A 27877-nucleotide genomic window follows, 5' to 3' on the forward strand; every position below is an offset into this window, starting at 1 on the left:
TGAAATCAAACATTTATTGTTCATTTGTTTGACATTTACACTTCTTACAAGGAAAAACCACCATTATCTTTACTAAAATATATTAATAGATTTGAGTGTATAAAGACATTTCATACAGAGGAAAGGACAGAACATAAAAAGATGCATTTTAGGACCCTGTAAGAAAAACTCCCAGAGGCAAAGAGGACTTGAACACCTTCATATTGTACATAAAACTAACCCTAAATCTCCATATTCAGCCTAAAAGAAGCATTAAGGACTCCTACATCTGATATTTGTGTGCGAGCAAGATGTTGCCTATCTGTATCCTTTAACATCCAGCTTCTCCTCTAATAAAAGGGACATTCAAGAGATGCGTGTAGATATACAATAAATGATACTAGGTGTGAGCTGCACACTTCTATACAGACTGTATGTCTTTACATGTATTATTGAATTCAGTAGTACAGTACATTTCAAGGCCTCTGAGACAATCTTGTACTGTTGAGAAAGAAAGCTGTTTTGCACATAAGAGGAACACTGAAGGCAAAGCCAGAGGTATGTAAAACTTTTGCAGCAACGTGGACGCACATGGCGCGATTCCCCAGTTTCCCTTGAACGCCCAACACAACATAAATAGCATATAGTGCACATTAAGAAAAATGTGATGTGCTCTGTAATGAAGGTCCAACATAGTGTGCAAAAGGTTTGTCTTAAGCGTGATCAAAACTAAGTGTCGACATACAAGTACAAGATATGCTGTCGATTTATGTATTAAAGTTTGTATTCTAAAAGCAGCAGTAGTGTTTAATCATCTAAAATCTTACAGATGCAGAAAAAAAAATACTTTCACACAGCCTAAAAGTATAATATTCCCCTTTTTTTGTTCGTGATGCCAAATACTAAAATAAAAAAGGGGGCAAAGTCAATATGTCCTTTGCAGGCATCAAGGGTAAAAAAAAAAAAAAAAAAAAAAAAAAAAATCAGGCTTCTGGTCCATTTTGGCAAAACAAAGAAAAAGAAAAAACATTGAAAGAAGAAAAAGAAAACATTGAGAAGTGGAATGAAACGGCAGGATTGTCAGCATGCAACTTAAAGGAACTGTATGTTCACAAAAAGGCGATCTTTCTCTGGTCAATCCAACCATCCAGTAGTGAAGCAGTCTCATCTTCTGCTCTGGCATTTACTTAAACTGCAACACACAGAAGAAAAGAGAGAAAACAAAAAAGATTTACCGACAATAATTTACTTATTTTCTCATATTCAACACACTCTTTTTCTTTCCAGTCCTCACCGTAGTTTTGGGTGGGATGTTGGGCTTCTGGGCCAACGCAGGTTTCTTCAGGACTGCAGGCTTGCTGGGTTTCGGTGACATGGATGCAGGATGAGCCAGCGAGGAGGTTTCACCGTTCCCCTGAGAAACCTGGTCTAGAGGGACTCCAGCCAACCCGTAGTGCTGCTTCCTCAGCTCGCCCAAACGCAGACGCTCGTTCTCCAACTGACTTTCCAGTTCCAGCACCTTCACCTGAGGGGCAGGACATAAAAAACATGGTCAAAACTGTTTCTGCCCTATTTAATTTTATTAATTTCACCATGTTAAACCAGCTGTAAGCCAAACTCATTAATATAAAATGGGAAAATATACCAGGTCATTAAAAAGTAGTTTAGCCTGTGCTCACATTTAATCTTTCAGTGTTAAATTGGGTTTTATTTTAATTTATCTATGGCTGAAGATATAAACTTTAATTAGTCACCTCTATTTTTTGGAGATTGTAGAGTTTTATGGACACAACTGACAATAAAACTCATTCTAACAACACACTGCAAAAATGTGTATTTCTGAGCTTAATATTAACAAATAGATCACACAAATACAATATGACCCATTTAATGATGAGTGGAGACTTACAAAGCCTTACAGAGTGTTAAATTACATTTTTATTCATGAGAAAATATTAATTCTAATTATATGACTCAAATATCAGAAATGTCAGACATCAGTCACTCTGTAAACCTCTCACAGTCTCATGCAGTGACGTACCTGTGACTCCATTTCTTCTTTTCTCAGCTTGATGAGAGACATCCCGGAGAAGTCCATGGTATCTGCAACATGAGAAGTGTTTGGATAAAACACAAGAATTAGGCAGACGCTCGTCACAGTCGTGTGAAGGTCTAGTATAAAGATCCTTTTGTACAAACCCTTTTCCTCCAGGTGCTCCTGGCCCGTCCTGGTTGAGGCCACCACATTAGCTGCCATTTCATTCACGTGGCGAGAAGCCTGCTGGAGAACTGACAGCTTCTTACTGTTGCGATCGGCCTTGACCTGAGTGCAGAGGAGAGCACTGGAGTGACTCCAAATGAAACAATTTAGACACTGAAGTCACAGAAACTAATTAGACAGACAATGTGATCCATGATCCAGAACGTGGCGGCAGGGCTGGTCTTCAACCAGCCCAAAACAGCACATGTCACCCTGCTGTTGATATCCCTCTACTGGTTCCCAGCTGCTGCCCGCATCAAATTAAAAACCCTGACACTTGCTTACAAAACAGCAACTAAAACAGCTCCTGCCTACCTGAACTCCCTCATTCAGGTCTACACTCCCTCCTGCGCACTACGCTCTGCCAATGAAAGATACCACCTCCACAACAGGGCCCTAAGTCGCTAGCTAGACTCTTCTCTTCTGCAGTTCCCCGATGGTGGAACGATTTACCACACTCTGTTTGATCTGCAGAGTCCCTCTCAGTCTTTAAGAAAAGACTAAAGACCAAACTCTTTCATTAACACCTCTGCATTTGATGGACTGAAGGTAGAGAAAAAACCTGCCTCTATGCAATCTATGCACTGCCTCTGTGCATCGCCTATTGGCACCTACGCCCTATCAGACTCAAACTTAGCTTTATGGCACTTTCTCGTGTTGTTCTCTCCTGACTAGATCCCTGCTTGTGTTGTATCAGATCTCAGATATAAGTCTGAATGAAATTGTAAATTGTAATGTGCTACTTGCAGTAAGTGTGTTGTAAGAGGTTAAAAAGTAGAGAGTAACATTAGCAAAACCAACTTCTTCATGATTTAATGTAATCTGGTTAATTCTCCTTCTCCCACTTTAGAGAACTGGGGAATATTGTGTGTGATATTCATAATTTGTGTCATTCAATGCAGTATAGTCCTACAGTAACAACAGTGGTTTTTATCATTGTATTTTCCTGGAACATTAGACTCAGTTTTACCTTCGAGGCTGCCACCAGTTGTGCTGTGCTTGCAGCTATCTCATGAGAGCAGACAATCAACTCCTCGTATTTGCCTGTGTGTAGCACCACTTTATCAGCCGACTCCCTGTGAGGAAGAAGGTAAAGAAAGAAATCAAACCACTTCATTCCTCTCTGCAGGAGGATTTTCAGTTCTGCACACTGGCTAATATCTGTGCAACGGAGTCATTCACACATGTCACAAAACATTTAACACAAAAAAAACCATTACAAGGTCTGTTTAGAGGTATTAGTATAATTACTGTAAACCAAGACAAGAATACTAGCATCCCCTTCCAGCCTAAACATTTTGTGTCAGGGTCAAAATTAGCTCAAAATATGCTTAATTTCTGGATCCCTTGAATTATTTTCCCAAATTAGGCCTAGAAACAAGCCGGGTATTGATATTTACCGTGTCTGAGCAGTTTTTAAGCATTTGTTGGTACACATAAGTATCACAACTGATTTGATAATGGTGTTGCAATTGAAAATGCTCTATGTGACACATTTAAATATATGATAATACAAACTGAAATGTCCTTTATAACTGAGAACTTACACCATCTCTGTGGCTCCCCATCCCACAGCCTTGGCCGCAGAGATGAGTCCCTCAGTCCAGCGAGAGTTCCTGGCATAGAACTCCTTAATGGTGGCTGCGCCCTTAATAAGCAAAACATCAGTACAGTTAAGTCCTGCTAGTTGTTTTTCTGAATGGAGAAGAGCGTCTCCTGGTTTGAAGTCAGAAACAAAAGCTGCTGAATACAAACAAGACTGAGCTGCCAGTTTTGGATCCAAAATTAGAACAGCGCCAACTCACCCTCCCACCCTCGACAATCTCCTTTTGCAAGTCTGTAGATGCGATGACAAGCATGCGGATGGCCTAAAGAAGAGGATGATAATAGAAGAGAGCCACAAACGCATTTTCATTATGATGTTAATTAAAAATAGGAAATATGCAGAGGTAGAATATGGTGTTACAGAGCATCAGACTACTTTACCTTCATCAGGTCTGTGCAGCTGTTAAGGATTCTGAAAAATATAGTGAAATAGTAGTTAAACCAGAATTGACACAGTGATTTATAACTTGTGGCTCTTGAAAGATAACAGGCAACAAGGACACAGGATGCATTTTAGGAATGACACTTATTTGCCGGATGAGGATGTTTTAATTACAACCTATAATTTTAAAATCTGAAAGGCTGTGACAGTTTCACCTTAGTCTGACTTTGATGAAACTTTCATGGATGATGCATCTTCATATAAGTTTAACTGATTCAGATGAACAAAAAGAACAAACCTTTCATTAACCTCCAGTTTAACTCCTGACGTGTCCTTTCGCGCCTGATTCATCATTTCCTAAATACACAACCATATGAGACATTTTTCAGTTACATTGGATACACTATTAAAGGTTAATTTAATATATGTAATATCAGTAAAATTCACACTACTTACATCAATCCTGCGGACTGCCTGCTCAATAGCCTCTGATGTTGCTGCCATTTCCTTATCCACCAGATCTCCTAGCTCGTCCTGACGAACGTCCATGCCTTTCGGCCGCAGCTCCTGAATTTAAGAGGAAGAATTATTAGTCATGATAAAAACAAAAATTAAGTGAACAATACTGGAAAGGACTCATAAAATTACAAGTGAAAAGTGAAGCCATATTTGAACAAGTCTTGATGAAGAAAGAAGATGAGACTTCTGTAAAACTTCCAATAATGTTCAGTAGAATGATACAACTAAATCATAAAATATCAATACCATTACCAAAATATCACAAATTATATTGCCAAATTTGGATTTACAGGGATGGATTTACACTGTTCATAATTCAGGAGGCAGTTGGATGTGCTTCCCGAGGCTTTCTTCCTTTTTTCCTTTTAGAGAGGAACTAAAATAGTTAATCTGTCAGTAATCCAACACCCTCTGACATCAAGTCAAAGCCAAGAACAAGCTCTCAATTTCAGAGATTTATTTTTGGCCTCCTGGGAAGCAAACAATAAAAATAAAAATAAATTGGTGTAACAGAGTTTATTTCAGCTTTCAATTGATGTGAGAGCAACTTCTCACCTGCAGATGTTGGATTTCTAACATATGTTTACCTCACTCTCCCAGATACAAGGAGTGATAGGTTTAAATAATACTCAGTAAATAGTATTATGCAGCACAAATGTCTTTGTTTGCAGCAAACCATCATTTATGTGCAGCTTTGTTTTTATCTTGAGGTAAGTCCCTGAAAATTATTGGAAGTTTTTGAGTACATTTATTTATAGAAATCATTACAGATATGCAGTGTTTTCTCTGACCTGGCCCAAGTGCAGGATCTTTTGAACGATTACACGAATGGAGGCCGGGTCTGCCCTCTGGAGGGTAGTCTTGGACTTCAATTCCTTCAAGAACTGCAGACTCTGAGTGGCACAGCTTCTGCAGTTCTCTGACAGTCCTGCAGGATGGAAATGAGCAGTAATCCACCATCAGCTGCACTGTTTGTATACTGACACTTAAAAGTGTCCATTCAAATGCTGCGTCTGCAGAGTTGAATCTGAAAATAGCGCTGATGTCACATCAAATCGAGTATTGGGAGATGTTCCTTACGATCTGCGTGGTCAGTGGGTGCCATGTGTGCAGTGGCGCTGCCGTTGATGATTGTATCCGCAGCCGAGTGGGAGAACTGGGTCAGAGCCCTCAGCAGCCCTCCAGCATCTGGTTACGAAAGCATACAGTAAGAGAGCAGCATGCCGCATCAACAAATATAACAAAACAGCCACACACTACCATGAGGTCAGCAGAAGCAGAGAAAACGTACCCCCCATGTTACTCAGATAATCTGCATGGCCCTTTTTCACTTTGTCGATGGAGCTCAGCGTGGCCTCCGCCCGACTCACGAGGTAATCTGTGTTTGAAGGACACAAACACACAACAGTAGAGGAATAAAAAAAAAAATTGTTCAAGTCTCCAGAACAGACATTATACTGTAAATCGTTAGTCTGCTAGGGCCATGAACTTTCTAACACTCCATTTTTCTTCTTTTACGTATTCAATTCTCACATTTGGTTTTTAATCTCTGCTGTAATAATAATAATAATAATAGAGTCGGGGTCTGACCTGGAGAGCTGGTGCAGCGTACGTGGAGGGGATCATCCAGCTTAGCAACAGCATCTTGGATGATGTTCTCAGCCTCTGCGACGGTGCCCTGCAGCAGAGAAAACTGCTCCTCCAAAAGCTTCTGCTTCAGCTGCTCCTCCTGACTTGCCTACATGCAAACCCACACACACACAAATACACAAACAGCAGAACATACATACAAACAATAAATGTGTTGTCTCGTGAAAGCTATCTGACCATGATCGCCTGTTTTTAAATTAATCAAACGCAGACTCTGTGTCCCTTTCCTGTTTGGGTGAAACGTAAGAAAACAAGAGAGGAAGGAGTCCAGATGGAAGATTTGCACATTTCTCTATGTAAATGTGTCTGTCTACGTACACCCACATCCTGCTTTGTGTTCTTTTAAAATCTTTATTCATCCAAAAGGGTTCCCGAACATGCACACTTTCTTTGATCATTGACTACATTTACACCGACCATGGCCATGTTCCAGCTATTGACCTTATTCTTAAAAAGACTTTATTTAGGCTGAGCTGCTCTCATGGACTGCTTATAAAGCGACTCTATTCTTATTTCTGTCTATGCACTACAGAGTCAGTGAAGACGCTTGCTGCACATTAGACCACAACCGCACTCTTCCTGAAGTATTCAACCTCAAAACCTCCTATCTGTCATGCTGCTGCTGTGATATAAGCTTTCCCTTGAGGCCATTGTTGTGTGAAGTAAGCAAAAGCTGTGCTTCAAGCCTTTTTCTTTACAGCTTTTACAGAAGAATCAGACGGTAGAGAATGTGTTATAAAGTGCGTTTTGATTGTGCATCATAGTTTTACTAGATTTAAACTGCACAGCAATAATCTGATTAAAATGGGAATGATTTACATTTACACTAATTTAAAGTAATTTAGGTTAAGATTAACAGAAGTTCATGACCATTTGGATATTGTACATTTTGAATATTGTGCTTATTGAGTATAAAAAAAGTTATTTCACATTTGTGCATGATTGTAACTTGGGATTCTCCAAAAACCTAATCATGAGTAGAGCTGCAATGATTAGTTCATCCATAGAAAATTAATCAGCAACTATTTTGATAATCCAATAACTTAGTCATTTTTTAAGCAAAAATGCCAAAAACTCAGTGGTAGCAGCTTCTCAAATTTGAGAATTTGAAGCTTTTCTGTGTCATATGTGATAGTAAACTGAATATCTTTGGATTTTGGACTGTTCATCTGACAAAACAAGACATTTGGCCTTAAAGAAATTATAATAAGCATTTTTCTCCATTTTCTGACATATTAATGACCAAAATTGATTGAATAGATTAATCAACAAGGTAAAAAAAATGGTTAGTTGCAGCCCGTGTGCTTTCTTTTGAGGAGGAACACCTAAAATACTGCAGAATAAAACTCAAGTAAACGCACTAAGTGGAGATAAGTCTGCCATTCACGCTGGCGAGCCGGGCTCTGCTGTCCTGACTGACCTTCTCCTGCAGTTTGGCCTGCAGCTCTCCCAGCTCCCTGCTGTTCCTCTCTCGCTCCTGCTGAAGTGACGACTGCTGCACCTGTGCAGACTGCCGCAGAGACGACAGCTCCGCCTCTTTCTCACTCACAGATCGCATCAGACGCTCCTTCTCTGCCTGCAGAGATGCCATTGAGCTGTTCATTTGCTCCGATGTCTGGCAAAGAGAAAGAGAGAGAGAGGGAAGAGGGAAGCCAGAAGAGGCAGATGGCTGTGAGTGTCAGAAGGGAAGTCCATCCGGAAACGTTTGACATGCCTCCAGCCTACAAACACTCAACTGATAATAAACTCTAAATACTAAATGATGGTGAAAGGTAGCTGAGCATCGTCAAGGTCGTGGCTGTATTGTAACATTTCAGGTGCACATTCACCATCTGGCTGCTCTGCAGATTCGCCTTGATGCGCGTCACTTCTGCCATCTTCTCCTCCAGCTCTCTCTTCAGTTTCTCCATCTCAAACTTCTGCTCTTCCAGCTACAACAAAACGGCATAAATCAGACATGTTGCACTGTTAAAACCTCTGGTTGTTTTTTTTTTTTTTTAAACAAAAATGACACACCACCAACCTTCATGTCAGCATCCTGCTTTATCCGATCCACCTCAAACGACAGCTGCTGTTTGGTCCTCTCCACCTCTTCCTGGGTCTGCTGGGTCGCAGACAGCATCTTCACAGTGTCTGCACTCTGTCAGCACATTAACGCGTTTAGTGTTACTACACACACAGCTAGGTGCTGACATCTAATTTAAAACAAACACCTCTGGACTGGTCTGCGGTCTGTCTGTACCTTCCGAAGTAGTTCAGCATGGCTGGCCACGAGCTCTGTGTGCTTCTCCTTCAGCTTGTTGTACCTCTGCTCAGTGGCCTGGGCTCTTTCTGCACAGACAAGAGAGACGACACGTTTATCCTGACTTTTATACGATAATATCCATGTGTTTGTACGATTTGTATGTTTGTTTGTTGATTGCACGTCTTACTTTCTGCCTCAATGAAGGTGCCCTGTAAGCTCTCGTGTTCTGCGTTTCGGCGGCGCGTAGCCTCCAGTTCCATGCGCAGTTGCTCATTTTCCACAAGAGCACGTTGTTTCTGTGCCCGCTGTTCTTCTAGCTCCGCCTCCAAACTGTTGATCTGTGACTTGAGCTGCGTGATGTAGCGCTGAGCCTTGAGGAGTAGAAAAAGGAAATCTGCACTTTAGGAAATATCTGCTGGTCTCAGTGCATTACATTTGCCAACATCTCATCACTTGATACTTTCCCTGATATTATCATCTGATCTTTTGTGTCTGCTTTTATAACCACAGAAAGACAAGGAAACACTGTGAAGAAGGACGACATGCAAAAAATTTTTCCAAGTTGAAATCGTATCCGTGATGTCAGAAACCCAACTGGACACCGTCGTCACTTCTCGTTTCAGAGGCTACTTGCCACATTCCACACGTCAGGAGCAGCATTTGCATCCACCCAAAATCTGACCCAGATTCCTTTGCACATGGATAATAATGCCCTCTGCAGTCACACCTCTTCTATACACACAGAAAAACAGTCTGAAACCCAAGCAAAAGGTTATCCATACACAGCGGTCCTTACCTCTGCTTTTACTCTTTCCAGCTCTGCTCGCAACAACTCCATGTCCCGCTTCAGGCTCTCAATCTGGAGATCCCTGTTGGACAAAAAAAAAAGAAAAACACACAGTGTCACAGTGTTCTGGCAGAGACAAAGTGCTGATAATCTGTTTAACAGTCACAAGTTATGGTGGAAAACACTCAGGCTCACCTATCATCGAAGCCTCCATTCGGAGGTCCAAACGTCTGATCAAATATGTCAAACTGCTGAGAAAAAATAAATGAATGGATCAATAAAGCTTATATAAAAGTCATACTATCTGTGTGCCTGTGAGGGAGTGAACTTGTGACTGTTGTGCCATACCTGCGGCTGAGCCTGTATACTGGATGTCGAGACGTCGCTGACCTCGATGAGCGGCTCGGGTTCGTCGTCATCATCGTCCTGCTGCTCTGGTTCATCCTCGTCAGGGATGACCACCACCGGTTTCACGTGCTTGGCCAATGAGGCTGCGTGTAGAAAGTTAGGTGGGGACTGACAAATGGGACGGAAAAAAGGAAGGTATGGATTAAACCCAAGTTATTTATGGTCTTGTATTAGAAAACCTTTTAGTAAATTTAAAATACTGCGTGAAACTTGTAAAAATATGCCAATATTCCCAATTTGTAGATAAACTGTATCAGTAGTAGTCTAAGATTTTTGCTGAGGTCTCTGTCATTCAAGATGGAGGCTGTGACTCAGCACCTCTCCTCATCCCTCTGTGCTCTTACATCAGGCAGTTTGGGGATCTGGATCAGTCTCTTGAAGTACAGCATGTCTCTGGCTTTATTGAAGAAGGTCTTAAGGCTGTAAGACAAAGGAAAAGATACTTTATAACTTTAATGTTTTATTATAATTGGCCTGAAAGTGTTTTTCACAGTTGGCAGGTACACAAACTGTGTATAATTCTCCTAAAAAAAACTCATAAAAACATGAGGGAAAACTGTTAAACTACATAACTGGTGATCAATATTGCTCATGTGAATCTGAAGCAACCCTGGAGACTCCTCTCTAAACTCAGCAGTAAAGATGTAAATGTGACGATCTGTGACGATGACATCAACTGATACACCACAATGGCTGGGGGATGGGAGGCAGCCATGGGCACATTTGCATCGGTTCATAGCGCTGTGGTGACTGGGTGAGGCAGGATTATGTTGCACACTTCCTTTGGTAAAATAATGATCTGTGCCTCTTTCATACAGTCACCCACATTCACTCGTAGCCTGAGGCTGCGGATGAGCGACCTACCTGTGGAACTGGTCGTGGAAACGATCGCGGTGTCCTTGTAAAGTGTCAGCGGGGAGACCTAAAATCCATGACATGGTACAAAGGCTTTAGGCAATGCATTTTGAGACATAAATATCTTGAATTAGAGCCATAATTTAATTCATTAACGCAGGATATTTAACACGTTTTCACAGATTCTAAAGCACGTGTATGTATGTTTTCTGAGTAATAAGTGTTCTTACAAGCATGCAGCTTGAATAGCAGCTTGACGGTGAAGTGGTAGAGGTGACTAGAGTCCTGGATGACTTGGATGAGTGGAGCCAGGCGACACTGGCCAGATGTGAGAGTGGAGATGGCGATGGATGTGTTGAGTTGTCGGATCACTGGAAGAGAGAGATCAGAGACAGAAGAATAAATGTTAAGTATTTACTAAACATTTTGTTGTACTATTTCTGTGCTTTGTCTCGTCATCACTGGAAAGTTAATAAAGGCTTTGTGTCATGCTTGAATAGGTTGTGCTTTTACTCTTTTCTGTAAATGACCCTGGTGAAGGCCCTGGACCGATAACTTGAATAAAGTTCAGACTCTTCCAGTGAGTCAGTGTTAGTTTTCACATTTGGCTCACTTGTTACTTGAGCACCTGATAGGTAAATTAGCAGCAGCACACACTTTCAGCTATACCACCAAACACTGATAAGGAGATTTTACACCTATGACTCAAAAATGTAGTGTTGAAACATCTGCTCATACATAATGCAAAAACAAGGGTGCCATTAAGTGTGGACGCATATGTGAGGAAAACTACAGGCACATTTCGTTCACGGTACATCTACAAAATTTGTTTATGGTGCTGTGATGTGATCCTGAACCTCCACCCTGCAGGCCTGGGAGGAGGATATCCTTTACAGCCAAACTGGAGGAAATCAACTTAATGTCCTCTAATTGCAGGCATTTCCTCGTCAATTAAAACTAATTTAGGCAAAAACAGGAGAACATGATGAGTTAACACAAGGACAAGTGACTGAGATCACTTTTTTAAAATAAACTGGACTACAGTCTACGTGAAAACAGGCAGGACAAGTTGCTGACATTAAACCTTTTTTTTTCTTTTTTTTTTTTTTTTTTTTAAATAGGCCTCTGTGCATAAATAAATAATGTCAGCAGGCTGCAGCTCTGAACTGCAGCTCAGGTTTCTCTTCCTTAGAAGAGCAGGATGGGGGAAAGGTGGGAGGATTTTTTTTTTTTTTTTTTTTTTTTTCACCTGTCTCAGCCAGCCTCAGCTCTGTGTCCATGTAATCAAACACCTCCACTGTGAGCTGGAACCTGCGGGAGAGAAATTGATACGTTTGTTAGACAGTAAAGAGGCCCTCGCTCAGAAACAATGATGTGTGACGCTGTGAAACGAAGAGAGCAGCAGGGCTTGTCTGTTTATTTTATGAACAACGTTGGATGGCAGCTCATGATTTATTGGAGTTAAAAGCCTCAAAAGAAACTTAAAAAAAAAAAAAGGTTATTTTCTGCAGCATTTGGAAACTCACACATTATTTATGTCGGTTCCTGCAGTGCGCTCCAGGACTTCATCGGTGACCTCCAGGTTCGGTGGGATTTCTGAATGCTGCGTTGGGGCACATTTTGACCAAATTAGAGCCATTTCTCCATTTGTTGTGTAATCCTGACATCACCCATTACGTGCATCTTGGAAAAACACATTGTGGAGTGACATATGACAGAGGGTGCTCTCACCTTTGCATGAAACTCCATTTTGGTGCAGAGCAGCTTGGTATACAGAGCCACCAGCTGTCCGTATTTGTCATGGAGGTTGCCCTGGAAACCGTGAAAAGGAACAAAAAAAACATCTGTCTTGTTAAGTTGAAACTTTCTTCATGTTTTTGACTGCATTCTTTTTAAATAATTAAATTATGTAAAAAAAAAAAATTAAAAAAAAAAGATGCAATGACAGTAACAGACTTACCCATAGTTTCCCGATTTCAACCAGACTACCGTGATGTCTCATGCAGTCTTGTAGCACCTGTGAAGGTTTGACGGCTTGAATGAACAACTAGAAACAGCTTCAACTCAGTCTCACACGTCACAATCTCATTTTTTCATCTTATTTTCCACAGTGTTTAAAAAAATGAACGTCAACTGCTTGGATATTCTTATAACCGGGCATTATAGAACAAGAAAGAAAGCCGATACTCAGAAAAATACACAAGTGAGTAATCATATCATGTATGTGTCTCCAGCTTTTTGTTATACTTCTGATGCAGCAACTATACAGCCTTGCCTTTCTTCAGTGAACATCTCTATGCTTTCAACATCTCTGTTGTGTCATAGATAATAATAGGAAGTAATAGAGGAGTGGCCTTACGTTGCGATGACCGTCCCGCAGGACTTTGTGCAGTACGTGGCAGAACTTCCAGCTCAGGATGGAGCTGCTGGCCAGAGGGAAGCCCAGAGCGTAGGACCAGAAGGTGTAGGCTCCCTTCTCCCTGTGAGTCCCCAAGATGATTCCTGTTGTCGTTGTTGTTAAGGAAGCACAGACTATGACAGGACTTCTTGTTTTTCCACATGCCTTTCTGTTTTTTTAAACATTGAACTCACAATGAATATGAAAACTGACATATTCACCATGACAGCTATGTTTCCATGTAATGAAAGACACATTTTCACAATAAATGCCTGGTATTGTTCTAACATTTTATTTTGTTTTATTGGTATCTTATTGGTTTAGACTTGAACTTGTCCTGTTGTTAGATTCCACACCTATCCTCCGTCCAAACAGGAAATACCTTAAATTACACAATCAACAGTCTTTGAAAATGCTGTTTCATGATGACTTTATGCAAGTGTGCTGTGTTGACACGCATTTATCCATGAACGTAAATATGACAAAGTATCACATATGTCTGTCCAAGAAGGTAGTAATACACTGGTAGTTTATTACCTACAGGTAATGATGTAACAGTGGTACTACACCCACGTTAGTGTGGAATTAGGATTTTTTAAAAAGGATACGTCGTGCATGTTTCTCCTTCACAGGCGTCTCACTGGTGTTGATGGCTTTGCTGATGCTGCTCAGCTGTGAGGAGAGGAGAGGATTTAATCAAGGCACTGAACACAAAAAGAGGAGCAAAGACCCTTTTATGAAAAAAAACACCTGATTAGCCCACGCTGTACAGGCTAAGCTTGCGTCTCCACCGACACAGCCCTCTGGTGTTAGGGCTCAAAATAGATGTATTGGCAAATACAAATAAGTCATGAGAAGTTAAATAAAGACCAAAAGTCAAACAAATGATAACAGGTTACACTGCAATGACAGGAATGAATCGAGGAAACAATGACTCTGCACTTTGTACACACAGTGTTGCACAGATGGACTTTCGGCTTTCACGTCATGCTGATTTTAATTGAATAGAAACAATTTGAGTGATTCAGGATGAACTAGCAGCTTGATTTCATGCTCTCGTTCCCTGAACTTAGTCTGACATAAACCCAGATGTGACCACAAAAAAAAAAACAAAAAAAAAACACATCTACATCTGCCTTGTTTCTTTACTCCAACTATGTCACAAACTTTTTAAAATACATATCAAACTTTCAATATCTAGAGCTGCTAATCTACCTTAAACAAATATATATATGGTATTTGTTCTGTATGCCTCGTTATCCATGTGAGCTCAAGTAAAACATGACCAAGCCTGTATCAGAAGATAACATCTTTAATCATCTGACAATGAGCCTGAGAGAGACTCAGTGTCACCAGAAGGACACACAGTGAGCTCCTCTGTAACCCGTCCAGCAGGTAAAACAAGTGTCGCTGAAAAAGTAGCAGGAAGGAAAAGACAGAGAAACACATCTCAGTGTCCCAATGGACACTCAGATATTCTAATGAACCTCAGGTACACGTAAGCTGCAAAACCAGACAAAATCTGCTTAGTATGGTCATATCATGGTCATCCAAGGTTGCTTTGGAGATAAACAATTACTGTTAATCATCTCTTGATTATAACATTTTCAGGAGCAATCTGAAAAAAATGAGATGACCGTGAATCCTTGTTAAACTACAGAGTATGTTTTTCCTTTATGAATCATGCTCAAGGCCAAAAGATTTCCCAGACAGTTACAAAACTTTTCTCATTTATAAGTGACCATGAGAAGACCGAGCGCACATTAAAAAAAAAAGAAAAAAAAGACTTTTGCAGATTTTTCTGTATCCTCTGTCGTCCTTCATGCACACATACACCGTCTGTTTTTGAAGCATGACTGAAAACAAAGACTGTCTGGGCACAGTTTCATGCTACATCTTCACTCACAAGAAGGCTTTTTAAAAATTTTTTAAACAATATCTTGATAACAAAATAACAATGAGCCAAATACAAACTTATAATTGTAAAGTGGAAGCGAAAAAAGGAAACACAGAACTTGATGTGATAAGGATGGAATAAGTGCTTTACAGAGGGCTGTATACTCCAGAGACAGTTTGAACTGGATTTCCATTAAGATTTTTGAAAATAACAAATAATAAAAAATATTTTTTAAAGTCTTTTTGCTTGGGAGCAACTGTTTGTGTGTAGACTGCCCAAATTCTGAACATGAAAACACCGAACACTGTTGATGTTTCTTCCTTCCTGTCTTTTAAATTCAATTTCGATTATCCACAAAAAAAATCCCTGTTGCAGTTTGAGTCTGGCGTGTGACCAAACCTCAATTGTGTTGTGACCATGGCGTTGCCTTTTAGGAATGTACAAGAGAGATCTGAATCATCCATTCAAACACATAACAATTACATAATGATCAAAGCTGCGGCTAGACAGCACAATTACCCCGGCCTCCTGTGACGCCACCCATAGCTATATCGGGCTTGGAAATTTGCGCGCCATGCCCCACCTTAAGACAAAGTTCAGTGCTGCGTTTTGTTTGAGGAGAAGTGTGCTGAAAAAGTTATCAACACGTGGCCAGAGAATGACCTCATTCTACAGTCCTGTGTCCCCCCGCTGTTTGTGCTGCAAGGTTTTGTATTGAGAAGACCTTTGTTAAAAACATTTGTTAAAACCTGCAGGCTGGGAACAGTTCATGGAATAAGGACAGCTTGGAAAAATACATAATATTCTTATTACTCCAAAATGCTTGGCTTTGATTTGGGGACTTGTGTCAAACTCCGGCCAGTTTGCACCAAAACAGAGGAAACTAAGACAGAAATTTAACACAAATGCTACTTGTATTTTGTGTCCCCCGGTGTTATTTCAACAATCTATTTTGAGGCTCGTAATATCTGTATGATGCGAACAAGCTGCAGCTTCATCATCGCAGTATTACATAAGAGACTAATCCAACACACAGTTCAAGCATGAATGCAGCAATGCTTTCAATCTCAGCCTCTATTTTATCTTCCCTAAATGATGTTTCTGTATAAAAAGGCTCCTTAAACATGAACATGTAACTATAATATGTATCCTTGGGGGTCACTCATGCCGGTAAATAAGAGTATAAAACCCTGGTTTAGAAATTTATGTCACATCTTAGTTTAAAACATAATCACCTATCAGTGGCAAAGGCCCCTAATCCCACAAAGTCCTATAAAAGCTTCTTTAATACATTAGAAACCTGGAAGTCGCCACCCCCTCCACAGTCCACGCGCGTGCACACACACACACACACACTCACATATACATATACACACACAACCACCAAAACATACATGGCCACACAACAAAGCACAGAGGGGCTACTGTGGGTGAAAACTGGCGTTCGGAGTGAGAGAGGGGAGCACTGGTTAATAGGAGACTGCCCCCGCCTCCCTCTGACGCAAAATGAACTGCTAGTCCCCCGTTTACACAGGGCAAGTGCAGTGGGCTAGCACGGAGGCCCGTGTGACAATGAGGGGTTTGTTGGGGGAGGAAGGCCGACAGCTGGGGTAGAAGATTGGGTTGGATAGGGGCCGTGCTCTGGCACACAGTGCCTGGCACAGAGGCCTCAACAGATGGCCGCTGAGCAGCGAGGCTGCAGGGAGACTCGTGTAGTACATCCAGAATGTCTGTCAGTCAGTCAGAGAGCAGCGAGAGAGCGGCGAAGGGGAAATAAAGGAGGAGGACATCGGATGCAGGACAGGAGGCAGAGGGTGAACATACAGGTAACTGTCATAATAAGCACGATAACCAGCTACTGTGCTGTTTTGGAAACAATAGACGATTTCAGTCACTCCTTGGAGCACTTCTGTGTACATACCCTTACATGCCCTTGCTCAAGGCCACTACGGTTACTGGCTGCATGGGGATCAAACTGGTGACCCTTCAATTACTAACGATTCTTATCTGCCAATCTGCCAATGATTTTCTTGGTAAATGTTTGGTCTATAAAACAGAAACATTATCAGAAAATAGTAAAAAATACCATCACAGTTTCTTCAGGTTCGGGGTGACGTCAAATGTCTATTTTTGTCCGACCAAAAATCAAAAACTCAAAAGACTCTAATGTGAAGAGAAGGAAAACCAGCATATTTCAGCCCTTTTGAGAGACTAGAACAAAATAATGTTTGGACTAAAAGAAAATCAAATCAAAATAGCTGCTAATTAATTTTCTGTCAGTCAACTAATTGATTAAATCGACTAATTGTTTCTGCTCTAAACAACAAGACAGCTTCTCTAATTGCCAGTAAATTTCCTAGCCTCACATCTAGCTACAGACGTCTCTCTCTCACAGACACACACACCCACACACCCACACACACACACACAGATACCATAACCTCAACGCCATGGTGAAAGGTAATCCAAACTTTTTTACTAACAGGGCATTTAGGTCCGAGCGCTCCAGACATGCTGATACTGTCGACGACTGTGCGGCTGCCCGACAGGTTAGTGCTGCATCTGGTTCAAGCGTCAGTAAATCCTCTGACCAGCAGAGAGGAGAAGTGAGAGGGAGGGAAAGCCTGGACTAATCCCCGAGGCCTGCCATAAGGTCTATTGCCAGCTAGCATTACTGTAGCACTCTACACACACACACACACACACACCACACACACTCCGCATGCTGCATGAATACCTCCAACCTTGAAGCGTCTCCACTCACCTTATTGTCTTCTTTGCTTTTCAGTAGCGTGGACATCCCCGGTGTGATAGAGTGTGTTTGCAGCTAATAAAGTGAAAGCATCAGAGCTACACCTGAACTGCTTCTCACTAGAAACAATGCCACCAGGCAACAGCACTTATTGCGGGTCCTTATCAGCTTAATTCAACAGACTGCTGCTGGGATCTGGCTGACAAGGTCACACACACACACACACACACACACACACACTTTAACATCGCTCACACCTATTAGCTGAACTTGGCTACATGTAGCAACACAGGTGACGATTCACCTGAACCAGTGTGCTAAAAGCAGTGAAAGTGTGTCATAAAAGCAACAAAGGATGCATAGTTAATGCCTACATATCCTTGAGTGTATTCTGAGTGAACACCTGGACATGTTTTTCCAATTACTGTTTTATAACTTTTTCAATTTAACATTCTTTCTCAGATCAAGAGGCTTCACAAGGTCATTAAGTTATTTTAATAAAACGTCATTTTGTTGCTCCTCTCCTCGACTTCTGCTTCTTTGTGCTTTTTCTGATTAAACTCGCACTGCCTCTCCCACATCAACACAGGCAATAATCCTCACATCAGCCCACACTGGATTTCTTGTTCTCCTTTTAACTGCTCGCCCCTGCTAACAGGGAGGACGCTGCACATAAGGTCACACTGTATAGATACAAATAATAATGAATTACACAGAGGGCAAAACAGACCTTCACGGCCCAGAAACCACACATCTGATGAGGTTTTCAGTTGATTTCACTCTCGATAGGGCTGCAACTAACAATTATTTTCACTCATCGATTAATCTGCCAATTCATTTCTTGATTAGTCAGTTAATCGTTTAGTCTTTGAAATGTAGAACACAGTAAAAAAAAAAAAGGCATCTGCAATTTCTCAGAGGCGATGGTGATTCAGTTTGCTTATTTAGTCTGACTAACATGATAAATGTAATATATGAAAAAGGAAAAAACAGCAAATCATCACATTTGAGAAGCTGGAACCATTAAATTTTTGGCATTTTTGCTCGAAAAATAATGATTAATGGATTATCAAAAATAGTTGCCGTCTTGACAATCAACTAATCGTTGCAGCTCTAACACTAAAAGTTTGCTATGACCGGAAACCTACACATGTGGAATTAACAAAGAACATAACTGCACATCATATTCACCGAGAGGATCATGAGATTAATTTAAGACCCTCAGAAACACAAACAAACACCAGCTGTAGCAACAACACATAAACACACACACTCACATACTTGATCATAAAAGTCTCACTGAGGGCAGCGGACTATAAGTTTTGGAAATATCTCAATAAAGGCAGAGTGAATAAATTAACTGAAAAAGAGAATGAATCAAAAGAACTATTGACCGGCTGTGTAGACAGAGGTTATGTTTTATTACGTTATGTCTCTAATTAAATTATGTATACGGCTTCCACTTAAATATTCAACAAAAGAAAAACTGTCCTTCGGGAACTACACTGTATTTGGCCAATTTGCAAAGCTGGCTCGTGGTTCACATGATGCACATGATTATGTGTAACTGTTTAATATAATTATAATGTGAGTCAGGGCACAAAACGTATTTACCATAACATAAATACAGTGTTTTTAATCATATAAGCTGTTTTTAGTTATTTTTCAAATTCTCATTCTTCCAGCCTCTCAAATGTGAATATTTTCTGGTTTATTTAGTCTTCTATGTAGTAAACAGAATATATTTAGGTTGTGGACTGTTGGTCAGGACAAAAGAGGACATTCGAGGACACTTGGACTTTTGGGAAACAGTGATTGAGATTATTCGCTATTTCCTGACATTTAGTAAACCAAACTACTAATTGATTAATCAACAGATTCATTATTCATCAATCATTCATTAGTTGCAGCCCTAATTATGGTTACACTGTATAACATTGGTCTATTTTCAGTGACAATACAAAGATATTATGGGCATCATGACCACATGTTTAGTAAATAATGCATGACTTGTGCAGATCACGCACAATAACTGAATGTCTGCTTTGTGGTTATTAATCAAATCAGTTTTAAACAGGTAAAAACTACAACAGAGCAGCTTTTAAGACGTGCGTGAAGTAACACAGATCCAGACATAAGATCTCACCACATAAACAAAGACTTAACAATTTGTTCTTCTTCATTAAATTGAGAAACTTACGATCATAAAGTGCTTTTTAATTCTCTTTCTACTCCCACTCAGTTGATGTGTTTATCCTCTGCTACTCCCATCCCCCCCTTCCCTCTCTCATGGGCGCTCACTCGGGCAACAGCAGCTAGGGAAAGCAAACACTACACTACACACACACATACATATACATATACACACACACACACACACACACACACACAGGACGCTGTGTGAGACATTTCACCTTGGTACCGAGGTCAACATAAAGAGGCGAGAACGCAGGAGAGTGAGGGTGAAGTGCAGCAAAAGAATTTCAGTCAGTGTGCTGAATGAATCAGCACTATTGAGAAATATTAATCTAATGGAGAAATACACAGGCTCCCTCCTACAAACAGAAGCCTTTTAAACACTACAGCTTCCAATTAAAAGAGCAATTTTATGAACCAACAGTTGACCGCTATTCCATTTTAAACAAATGTTGCTTTTAATCAGTAGATATTGTAACTAACTCATTAGTTGAGGCTTCATACTGAACCACTTATAGTGAAATGCTGATAAAGAGCAGTAGAAAAAGCATTCAAGCCAATCAGGATTCAGGATTCTTCCTCATAAAGCCACTTAAATTTGCATGTTGCCCAGTGGATCCATTCAGCTGAGATTTGCTCCCTTGTGGCTGCGGACTGAACTCTTCAGTCAGTCATATCAACAAGAGTTAAAGGAAGTCAATCAAACTGGTTTCACTTCATTCTGCATGTGCTGTTTTAGATGAGAGCTGAAATGATTAGTCAATCGATTAGTTGCCAACTATTAAATTAATCGGCAACTATTTTGATAAGGTATCAGTTGTTTTGAGTCTTTTTTTAAAGAAAAAAAATGTCTAATTTCTCTGATTCCAGCTTCTTCAATGTGAATATTGTCTTGTTTCTTTAGTCCTCTATGACTGTAAACTGAATATTTTTGTGTTGATGTGGACAAAACAAGACGTTTTAGGTTGAATCTTGGGTTTTGGGAAATGGTGATCAACATTTTTCACCATTTTATGGACCAAACAACTAATCGATGCATTGAGAAGAGACAGATTCATCGATAATGAAAATAATTGCAGCCCAATTTTAGACATAATATTGAAAGTTTGTGTACTTTTCCATAACACACAACCTGCCTTGTTGAACATTTGCTGCTCAACAGGGAACAAATGCAGCAACAATGCCTACTTTTGCTATTCAAATCAACAAATATGCTGCAATAATAAAAAACAAGTGGGGTTGGGCTTAACAAACACGCAGCAGGAGGAGTGACGTGTTTTCATTTTTGCTTTTGTATATTATAAATGTATAAAATAAGAGATTAAAATAATATCATTTAAACTGTTTTGTGAGGGAGAAGGGCCACAGGGGGCGGACGAGCAGCGTTTCACGCGCCTCAGCTCCACCTTTCTACACATGTCTGAAAAGCAAATAAAACACAACAAGTGCTGGAGGACTGAACTCGCAGGCGGCTGCTCAACAGTTTGTTTAGTTATTCAACCTCGTTTGAATCTCATGTTTCTGAGTCACACCACGTTGTGTGTGTGTCACTTGAAACAGCTGCTTGAAAATGACCTGCTGGTTTGTCTTTAACAAATTAGTCAACAATACTTTGAATGTATGTCTGTCTAAATTAAAGCAGCTTACTCATGCATGGATTTTACTCAGCCTATGAATGCAGCGATGGAACAGAAAAAGAAACCACAAAGCACCTGTTGTTGCATGAAGAATGAGACAAACCTCATTCCTTTTTCCCCACAAAATCGGATCTCTGAGTATCTCACAAGCACAGTACTTGAAAGTTAAAGCTCTCTGACTCTTTCCTCTCTGCAGTATCCTACAACGAGGCTGTTAAAAAAGCACAGCAAGAAATGTCTGTGAGGGAGGAAAGGTGGCCAAACAGGAAGGACTAGATCAACACGAAACCAATAGACAGAGGAATGAATGGTGTGACTAAAACAGCATACGGACTCAGTTGACTTTTAGTCTTCTTGTCAAAGGTGAAATGATTTCGCTCTCTGAGAAAACAAAAGACATGAGAGAGAAACCTTCAGTTCTAGTAAATTAGAGTTCAAGATAATTAGAGCTGCAACGATTAGTCGATTAATCAATTACTTGTCAACCACACCAACTATCTTAACTAATCGATTCATCTTTTGGAGTCATTTTGTGAGAAAAAAAAAGTCCAAATTCTCCGATTCCAGTTTCTTTTCTGGTTTCTATGACAGTAAACTGAAAAATATTTGGGGCTTTCACCAGGTTTTAACCATGTTTTACCATTTCATAGACCAACAACTAGACGATTAATCGAGAAAATAACCGACAGATTAATTGATTATGAAAATAATCGTTAGTTGCAGCCCTACTGATAACGATAAATACTCATTTTGGGGATAAACACACATTTCAGAGACACTCAGGGCATGTTACAGCCTCATGCATTAGCTGGCTTTAATTGACAATCTTTTTACCAAGAAGATAAACTGCAATACTTAACGCTGCGACGCCTTCAACTCATTTATTTCACAGATGAAAGGTTCAATTCCCCAGTTAATGTGTTAATTGGAAAACGTGGCCTATGCGGTCCACTGTGATCACTACACACACACACACACACACACACACACATAGACATACACACACTTTCAGTCATCCAGAAAAGCCACAGCAGGCCTGAATAAAGCACACTGCCTTTTTTTTTTTTAATACTATTTACCTGCTGCTTGTCAAAATGCTCCCTCTCCGCTCCGAGGCTGGCCTCAGTCCGCCTGCTTTTCACCAGAGTCGGCACCTGTCTTATGCTGTTCATCCTCTAGTTTGGATAATGACGGCAGCAGCAGGAAACAATAATTCTCCACCTTTCCCCCTCAAAAAAACCCAAAAATAAAAACAAAACACCAAAGCGTCCAGTAGGAGAGCAGATATCAGAGGTTTCTTCTTCTACCTAGTCTCCGGGCTGTGTGTCTGTGTGTCTGAGACATTTCCGAGCTTCATGACACGGCTGGTGATGCGTAGCTGCTGAAGGAAGAAAAGCAACTGAGTGTATTCGCCCGGCGTTACGTGGACGATCCTCCCCCTATATGTGGAGGAAATCATCATCTTAACCATGTCATCTCTGCTGCAGACATCCTCCCAATCGCGTCTCTTTTTTTTTTTCCCCAGCGACGTTTGTCACAATGCAGGTATGTCAAAATGTTTTAAAATCAGCTTTTTATAATGATATTTTTTGATCTGTATTTTCGATTTTTGGTCCCCTGTCTCCCTCTGCTGTAAGCAGTGACGTCATGTCAATGACATTAAAAACCATGAGGATTATTTTAGATGTTGTTTTTTCTCCTTTCGTGATTCTCTTTTAATCCCGAGATTGCATCTGTTTTAACAATAACAGACATAAACCAGGAAATGAAGCTACGTGCGCAGAGGATGTGTGCACTGCACTGACACACAGACACATAATAGCTACAATTGTACAACTTTATGTACTTAAAAAGCGTGTCATAATTCACCACATCTTATCCAAATGTTATTAAAGCAACCTCAGCTGCAGTTTACATGATTTTATTGGGACTTATATGGTTGCACATCTGCCCCCAGGTGGGTCTATTAAGAATGCAAGCAATGCTGAAAAGTAATGTAAAGTAATATAAACACAGTGGCTTTCAACTTGAAAAGAGCACAGGAAATAAAGCTCAGAGTTCAATGTATGGAAAAAAAAAAATCAAAGTTCAAAAGTTCAAATTAGACTCTATATTGTCATTCATACACATGAGGAATGCACAGCAGAATGAAATCGCCTTTACTCCTAGCTCAATATGCAAAATAAAAATACATAAACATGTAAAAACATAAAACATACAAAGACATAAAAATATACTTCATACATGTCAAGTAGCAACAGTTATAGTGCAGAGTTCTGTTCATACGGTCTATATATGTGTGTGTAAGTGTGTGTGTGACTCACTGTAACTGCTGCTACTTGACATGTATGAAGTAGCTATATTTTTATGTCTTCATATGTTTGATAAGAGTTTGTGATGAATTCACTCTGTGACATCGTCCTCACATTGAGTTACAGCTGCTTCAAAGTTTTAAAAAGTCATCAATAGATTATCGATCCAGTTCATCGGCTTATTTAAACCTCATCCATAGTTGTAGATTTGGACTCAGTAAAAGGGAATCAATAGATGATAATTAACAAATGATACATGATCATTTCTGTTATGGTTATATGTTTACTGTGTCCCTTGCTTTTAACCAGCTCAGTAGATAAATCATCTGACCCGTGGTATGTGGAAAAACTTGATTTCTTTGTCTCTGTCGCTGCTTCCTTCAACTTCTATCATTTCACAACTTCAGCCAAAACTTCCAGCAATAAATCAATTCAGTCTTGGAACGATATGTTACACAAACTTTGTTATATATACTGAAAGCTGACAGTTTAATTAGTTTTTATCCATTTTTTTTCTTTTTTGCTGTCTATTTTAATGAGGCTACAAACTGTCAGTGATGATTCCCACCTAGCACTTTTCTGTGTGACAGTAAATTGTGTTAAAAACGGTGCTTTAGATGTTTGTCATGCACATTTAGGGCCCTGCCTGCATTTCACTCCTCTTCAAGGTTGCAAGACTGGAATTTCATGTCCGTCATGGCGGGTAAAGAGTGGCCATCGTGATGTTTTGTTTTGTTCCCAGGTATGCAGGTGAAGGAAACACAAGGGCTGATCATAGGACAACAGGAGAAGGGAACAAAAGGACACGTTTGCCCTGCAGGCCAAACTGGCTCTTTAACATTTTTCCACACTGTCTGAACACTGCTCGTGCATTCTCAACCAGTCTCTGAACTGGCAAGGCCCAAGTCACATCCATGGATGCATTACTGGGTGACAGCTGTGAAAAGATAATGATTGATAGTGACATTATGACGGGTAAGTCATGTGAGAATCTGTGTAAAGAGGATCATAATCAGAGATGTAGAGTAGAGATGGAACATTTTCCATCACAGTTGCTTTTGTGTGCTGTCTGCTTCTGTTTTAACCTTTTGTTTTAATCGTTTTATCTCTTTGTAAAGAAGCACTATGACTTGTTTTTGAATAAAAATGTGATGTGCTGTTCAGTCATGAAGTGTTTAGCAATGGTCACTCCTACAATTGCTCATCTTCACTCACCCTCCTACTTCTAAGCATAGGAGTCTTTATTGATCAAACAGCCTTTTACAAAATGCTATGAACATCATCACATCTGAACAGTTACAATTTTCTCTCCTCTGGACACATTTTTAGTTAAAATTAGCACCATCTCCACAGTGTCCCTCATGACTGAAGTAAGAAGATTGATCCAACTGATTAAGGGAAACATGCTAATAATGATCAAGTCTCCAAAACATACATCAAAAGCAGCATTTTCAAATGTATCCACCAGACAGCAGTAGAGGTTCACATACTGTCGGTGTGAGCGGATTGTGTTTATGAATGAATCTATACGCCTTCTTCACGCCTCACTAGTAATACTGTTAAAGATCATAGTACAACCCCCTCCCCCTCAAAAAAGCCTCCAAATGAACACATCACAAAATGGTTTTCACAATGCACTTCATTTCCAATCATTTCCTTCCTCAAATACAGTAGAGACTGATGGATAGATTTGATAGATTTCTTTATTCATTTTTCTTATGAATATATATATATATAATGATATAGTTTGATATATATATATATCAAACTATATCATTGTCCCCCACCTGATGAAATCCGAGGGGTGGGGGGCAATTTTATATGCCAATAAAACAATTTGCTTTCAAAAACAAAAACCCCTGAGTGGTGAAAAGGCTGCTCTTTAAAGACATTTAGCATATACATAATGGAGTCGTTCAAATGTGTCATTTTACCAACAAAGTGAAATTCAAATTTATAGTACTGTTCTATTGTGACAACAAATTTATGTTCTCATCAAAAACAGACAAGATATCACATGATTTACACGTGTTTCCTATGTATTTTCTTAGTATACAGAAAAATGTAAAGTAGCACAAAGCTTATAATGTGATACAGGTTCAGATCAGTGCTGAATACTAGAAAGACTGAACACTAATAACAGTCACAGATCTAAAAGTGTAGGTTCACAAGTATTTATGCATGTATCAAATACATGACTTACACACTCTGATCTATGTGCACAACATACAAAATATAGTCTACAAAGCTGATATGTTAACACTAGGGGTCAGCGAAAAAAAGGGGGGGGGACAAATAAAACTTTGTTTTCCATTTTTTCTATAACACACTTACAGCCAGAAACAGCAAGGAACTTTTGCCCATGGTCTTAAATGAAAACAACATTTAAGATGTCCAATGTTTAAATAAAATAAAATAAAATATATAAAATATCCAATGCTCAGTTATTGCAATATGAGGCATGAAACCTTCCTCTTTTAAACAGTGAATGAAACAGCCTCTGTCCACATCAAAACTTGATGATAACAAACATTCACCGCTAACGTCAGTTAGCAGCTAGATGCTAATAAACTGCTCATAATAAACAGCAGGTAAACATAACTCAAATGTCACATCGAACCTGTTAGATGCTGGTTTGATCGTTGCTCTTCAAAATCCCTGTCAGCGACATGCTGTCTGTCTATGACTTGTACTTACAGGAGTTTGTTTACTTTGTCTTAAATAAGACATTAAATTTTTGCAATTAATCCGCAGTTCATATGTCTGCCGAACCGTGGGGGGCGATCCGTACGGATCACGGATCAACTACAATCAGTTACACCACTAGTTAACACTTGTTATTCTAGCTACTTTAAGCTTATTACTCAATATACGGCTCAGCTTAAAACGAACTAAAGAAACTGTCAGAAGCAAGCAGCCAGACCTCCTGCACACTAATCATACAACATCAACAGGTGACTAAACAACCACTCAATTAAAAACGAATGAATGAGTGAGTCCAGACAGCTCACTGTAACTTCAACAAGCAAACTAACGTTACCCACAACACATTATATGATCTCTGCTGCATTCTTGTTAAGGAGATAAAAAACTCAAAAAAGCCGCACAGAGACATTTAACCATCAGAGATTAAATTAGCAACCAAAGAGACAGAGAGAGAGAAGCTGTATCTGACTCACGTTGTCTGACGTCTTCTTCTTTCTATCATGGACATGAAATATTCGTGTCATAACATCCATCCGTGGCTGTTGGTCATCTTGTTTGTTAGTTAACAGAACTTTGTGGCTGTTGGTTAACCAGTCTGATATCATTAGCAACAATGACAAACAAGCTAACTCTCCTGGTTGTTTCTTCGGTTGCTTCTCTCTCCAGCCTCCCCGGCAGTGTCCTGCAGCTGCTGCACTGCACAGACCAGATAATTTCTCCTGCTAGCTTAACAACAGTCCTTCCATGGATGTATAAAGAGTCCTTCAGGTTGCTACAACAAGCCAGCTGTTGCATTGGCTAACGCAAGGAGCTATATACTGCTGCTACTCTGCTTTACAGTGGAGAGAATTGAAGACGAAATCTGGAACCTATCATTGGACCAACTCGATGTCAATATTGCATTCTGGTTGTTGATTGGTAAGGGAGGACAGCCTCCCTTGGAGCATTATTTTACGTGTCATGGCCAATCACAGATTAGCATGAAAAAAATTAAATACATTGAGTCCAACGTAAGAGACCCTGCCCTGCGGAGGTCAGCAGGCACCCGTCCTCCTCTGTCCCCCACTCCACCTTCACCGAATTACCGACTGCAGGTGTCGCTGTTGAAACATTTTAAACAGAATTTCAGCAATGGATTTTTTCCACAGAGAGAAAAAATACCTTATAAATACTGAGATTTGGTAATGGTTTATTTCAACCAAATATTATTTTTTATATTTTGATCTCCCTTTTGCCTCTCAAAATATAGAGGAGGATCAACCTCCTCTGCCTCTATGGATCAGCCTCCA

General features: G+C 40.0%; 1 protein-coding gene across 3 annotated transcripts; it reads right to left on the reverse strand.

Annotated features, from left to right (window-relative positions):
* hip1rb (huntingtin interacting protein 1 related b) lies at positions 1–27171 on the reverse strand. Of its 3 annotated transcripts, none has more exons than XM_044372434.1 (32): positions 27062–27171; positions 13697–13760; positions 13050–13192; positions 12651–12707; positions 12422–12502; positions 12217–12293; positions 11940–12001; positions 10921–11061; positions 10700–10757; positions 10180–10255; positions 9776–9943; positions 9623–9678; positions 9437–9509; positions 8828–9011; positions 8638–8726; positions 8419–8535; positions 8225–8326; positions 7816–8010; positions 6336–6483; positions 6037–6123; positions 5826–5933; positions 5537–5673; positions 4683–4793; positions 4525–4583; positions 4226–4256; positions 4045–4107; positions 3787–3887; positions 3210–3315; positions 2179–2302; positions 2021–2082; positions 1274–1504; positions 1–1171 (listed from the first exon to the last, which is right to left on the reverse strand). In XM_044372434.1, exons 1-32 carry the CDS (start codon positions 27119–27121, stop codon positions 1163–1165), a joined length of 3180 nt encoding a protein of 1059 aa, XP_044228369.1. In that variant the 5' UTR covers positions 27122–27171; the 3' UTR covers positions 1–1162. The 3 variants fall into 3 exon arrangements, with proteins under 3 accessions (XP_044228369.1, XP_044228359.1, XP_044228350.1); XM_044372424.1 differs by lacking the exon at positions 27062–27171 and adding an exon at positions 22650–22967 and having other exon boundaries at positions 9623–9675; XM_044372415.1 differs by lacking the exon at positions 27062–27171 and adding an exon at positions 22650–22967.
* Positions 27172–27877: the final 706 nt, after the last annotated feature.

Source organism: Thunnus albacares, chromosome 2 (genome assembly GCF_914725855.1).
Source record: "Thunnus albacares chromosome 2, fThuAlb1.1, whole genome shotgun sequence".
Lineage (NCBI taxonomy): Eukaryota > Metazoa > Chordata > Actinopteri > Scombriformes > Scombridae > Thunnus > Thunnus albacares.

What these genes read in the sequence shown, in the direction of transcription:
- hip1rb (XM_044372415.1), bottom strand. Translation starts at nt 22,742, where the DNA reads ATGAACAGCATAAGACAGGTGCCGACTCTGGTGAAAAGCAGGCGGACT. An exon ending in ATGCTGAACTACTTCGGAAG is followed by an intron (nt 8,536 to 8,637) that starts GTACAGACAGAC and finishes ATGTGCTGACAG; the next exon opens with AGTGCAGACACTGTGAAGAT. An exon ending in AAGAAGAAATGGAGTCACAG is followed by an intron (nt 1,505 to 2,020) that starts GTACGTCACTGC and finishes CCTGCCCCTCAG; the next exon opens with GTGAAGGTGCTGGAACTGGA.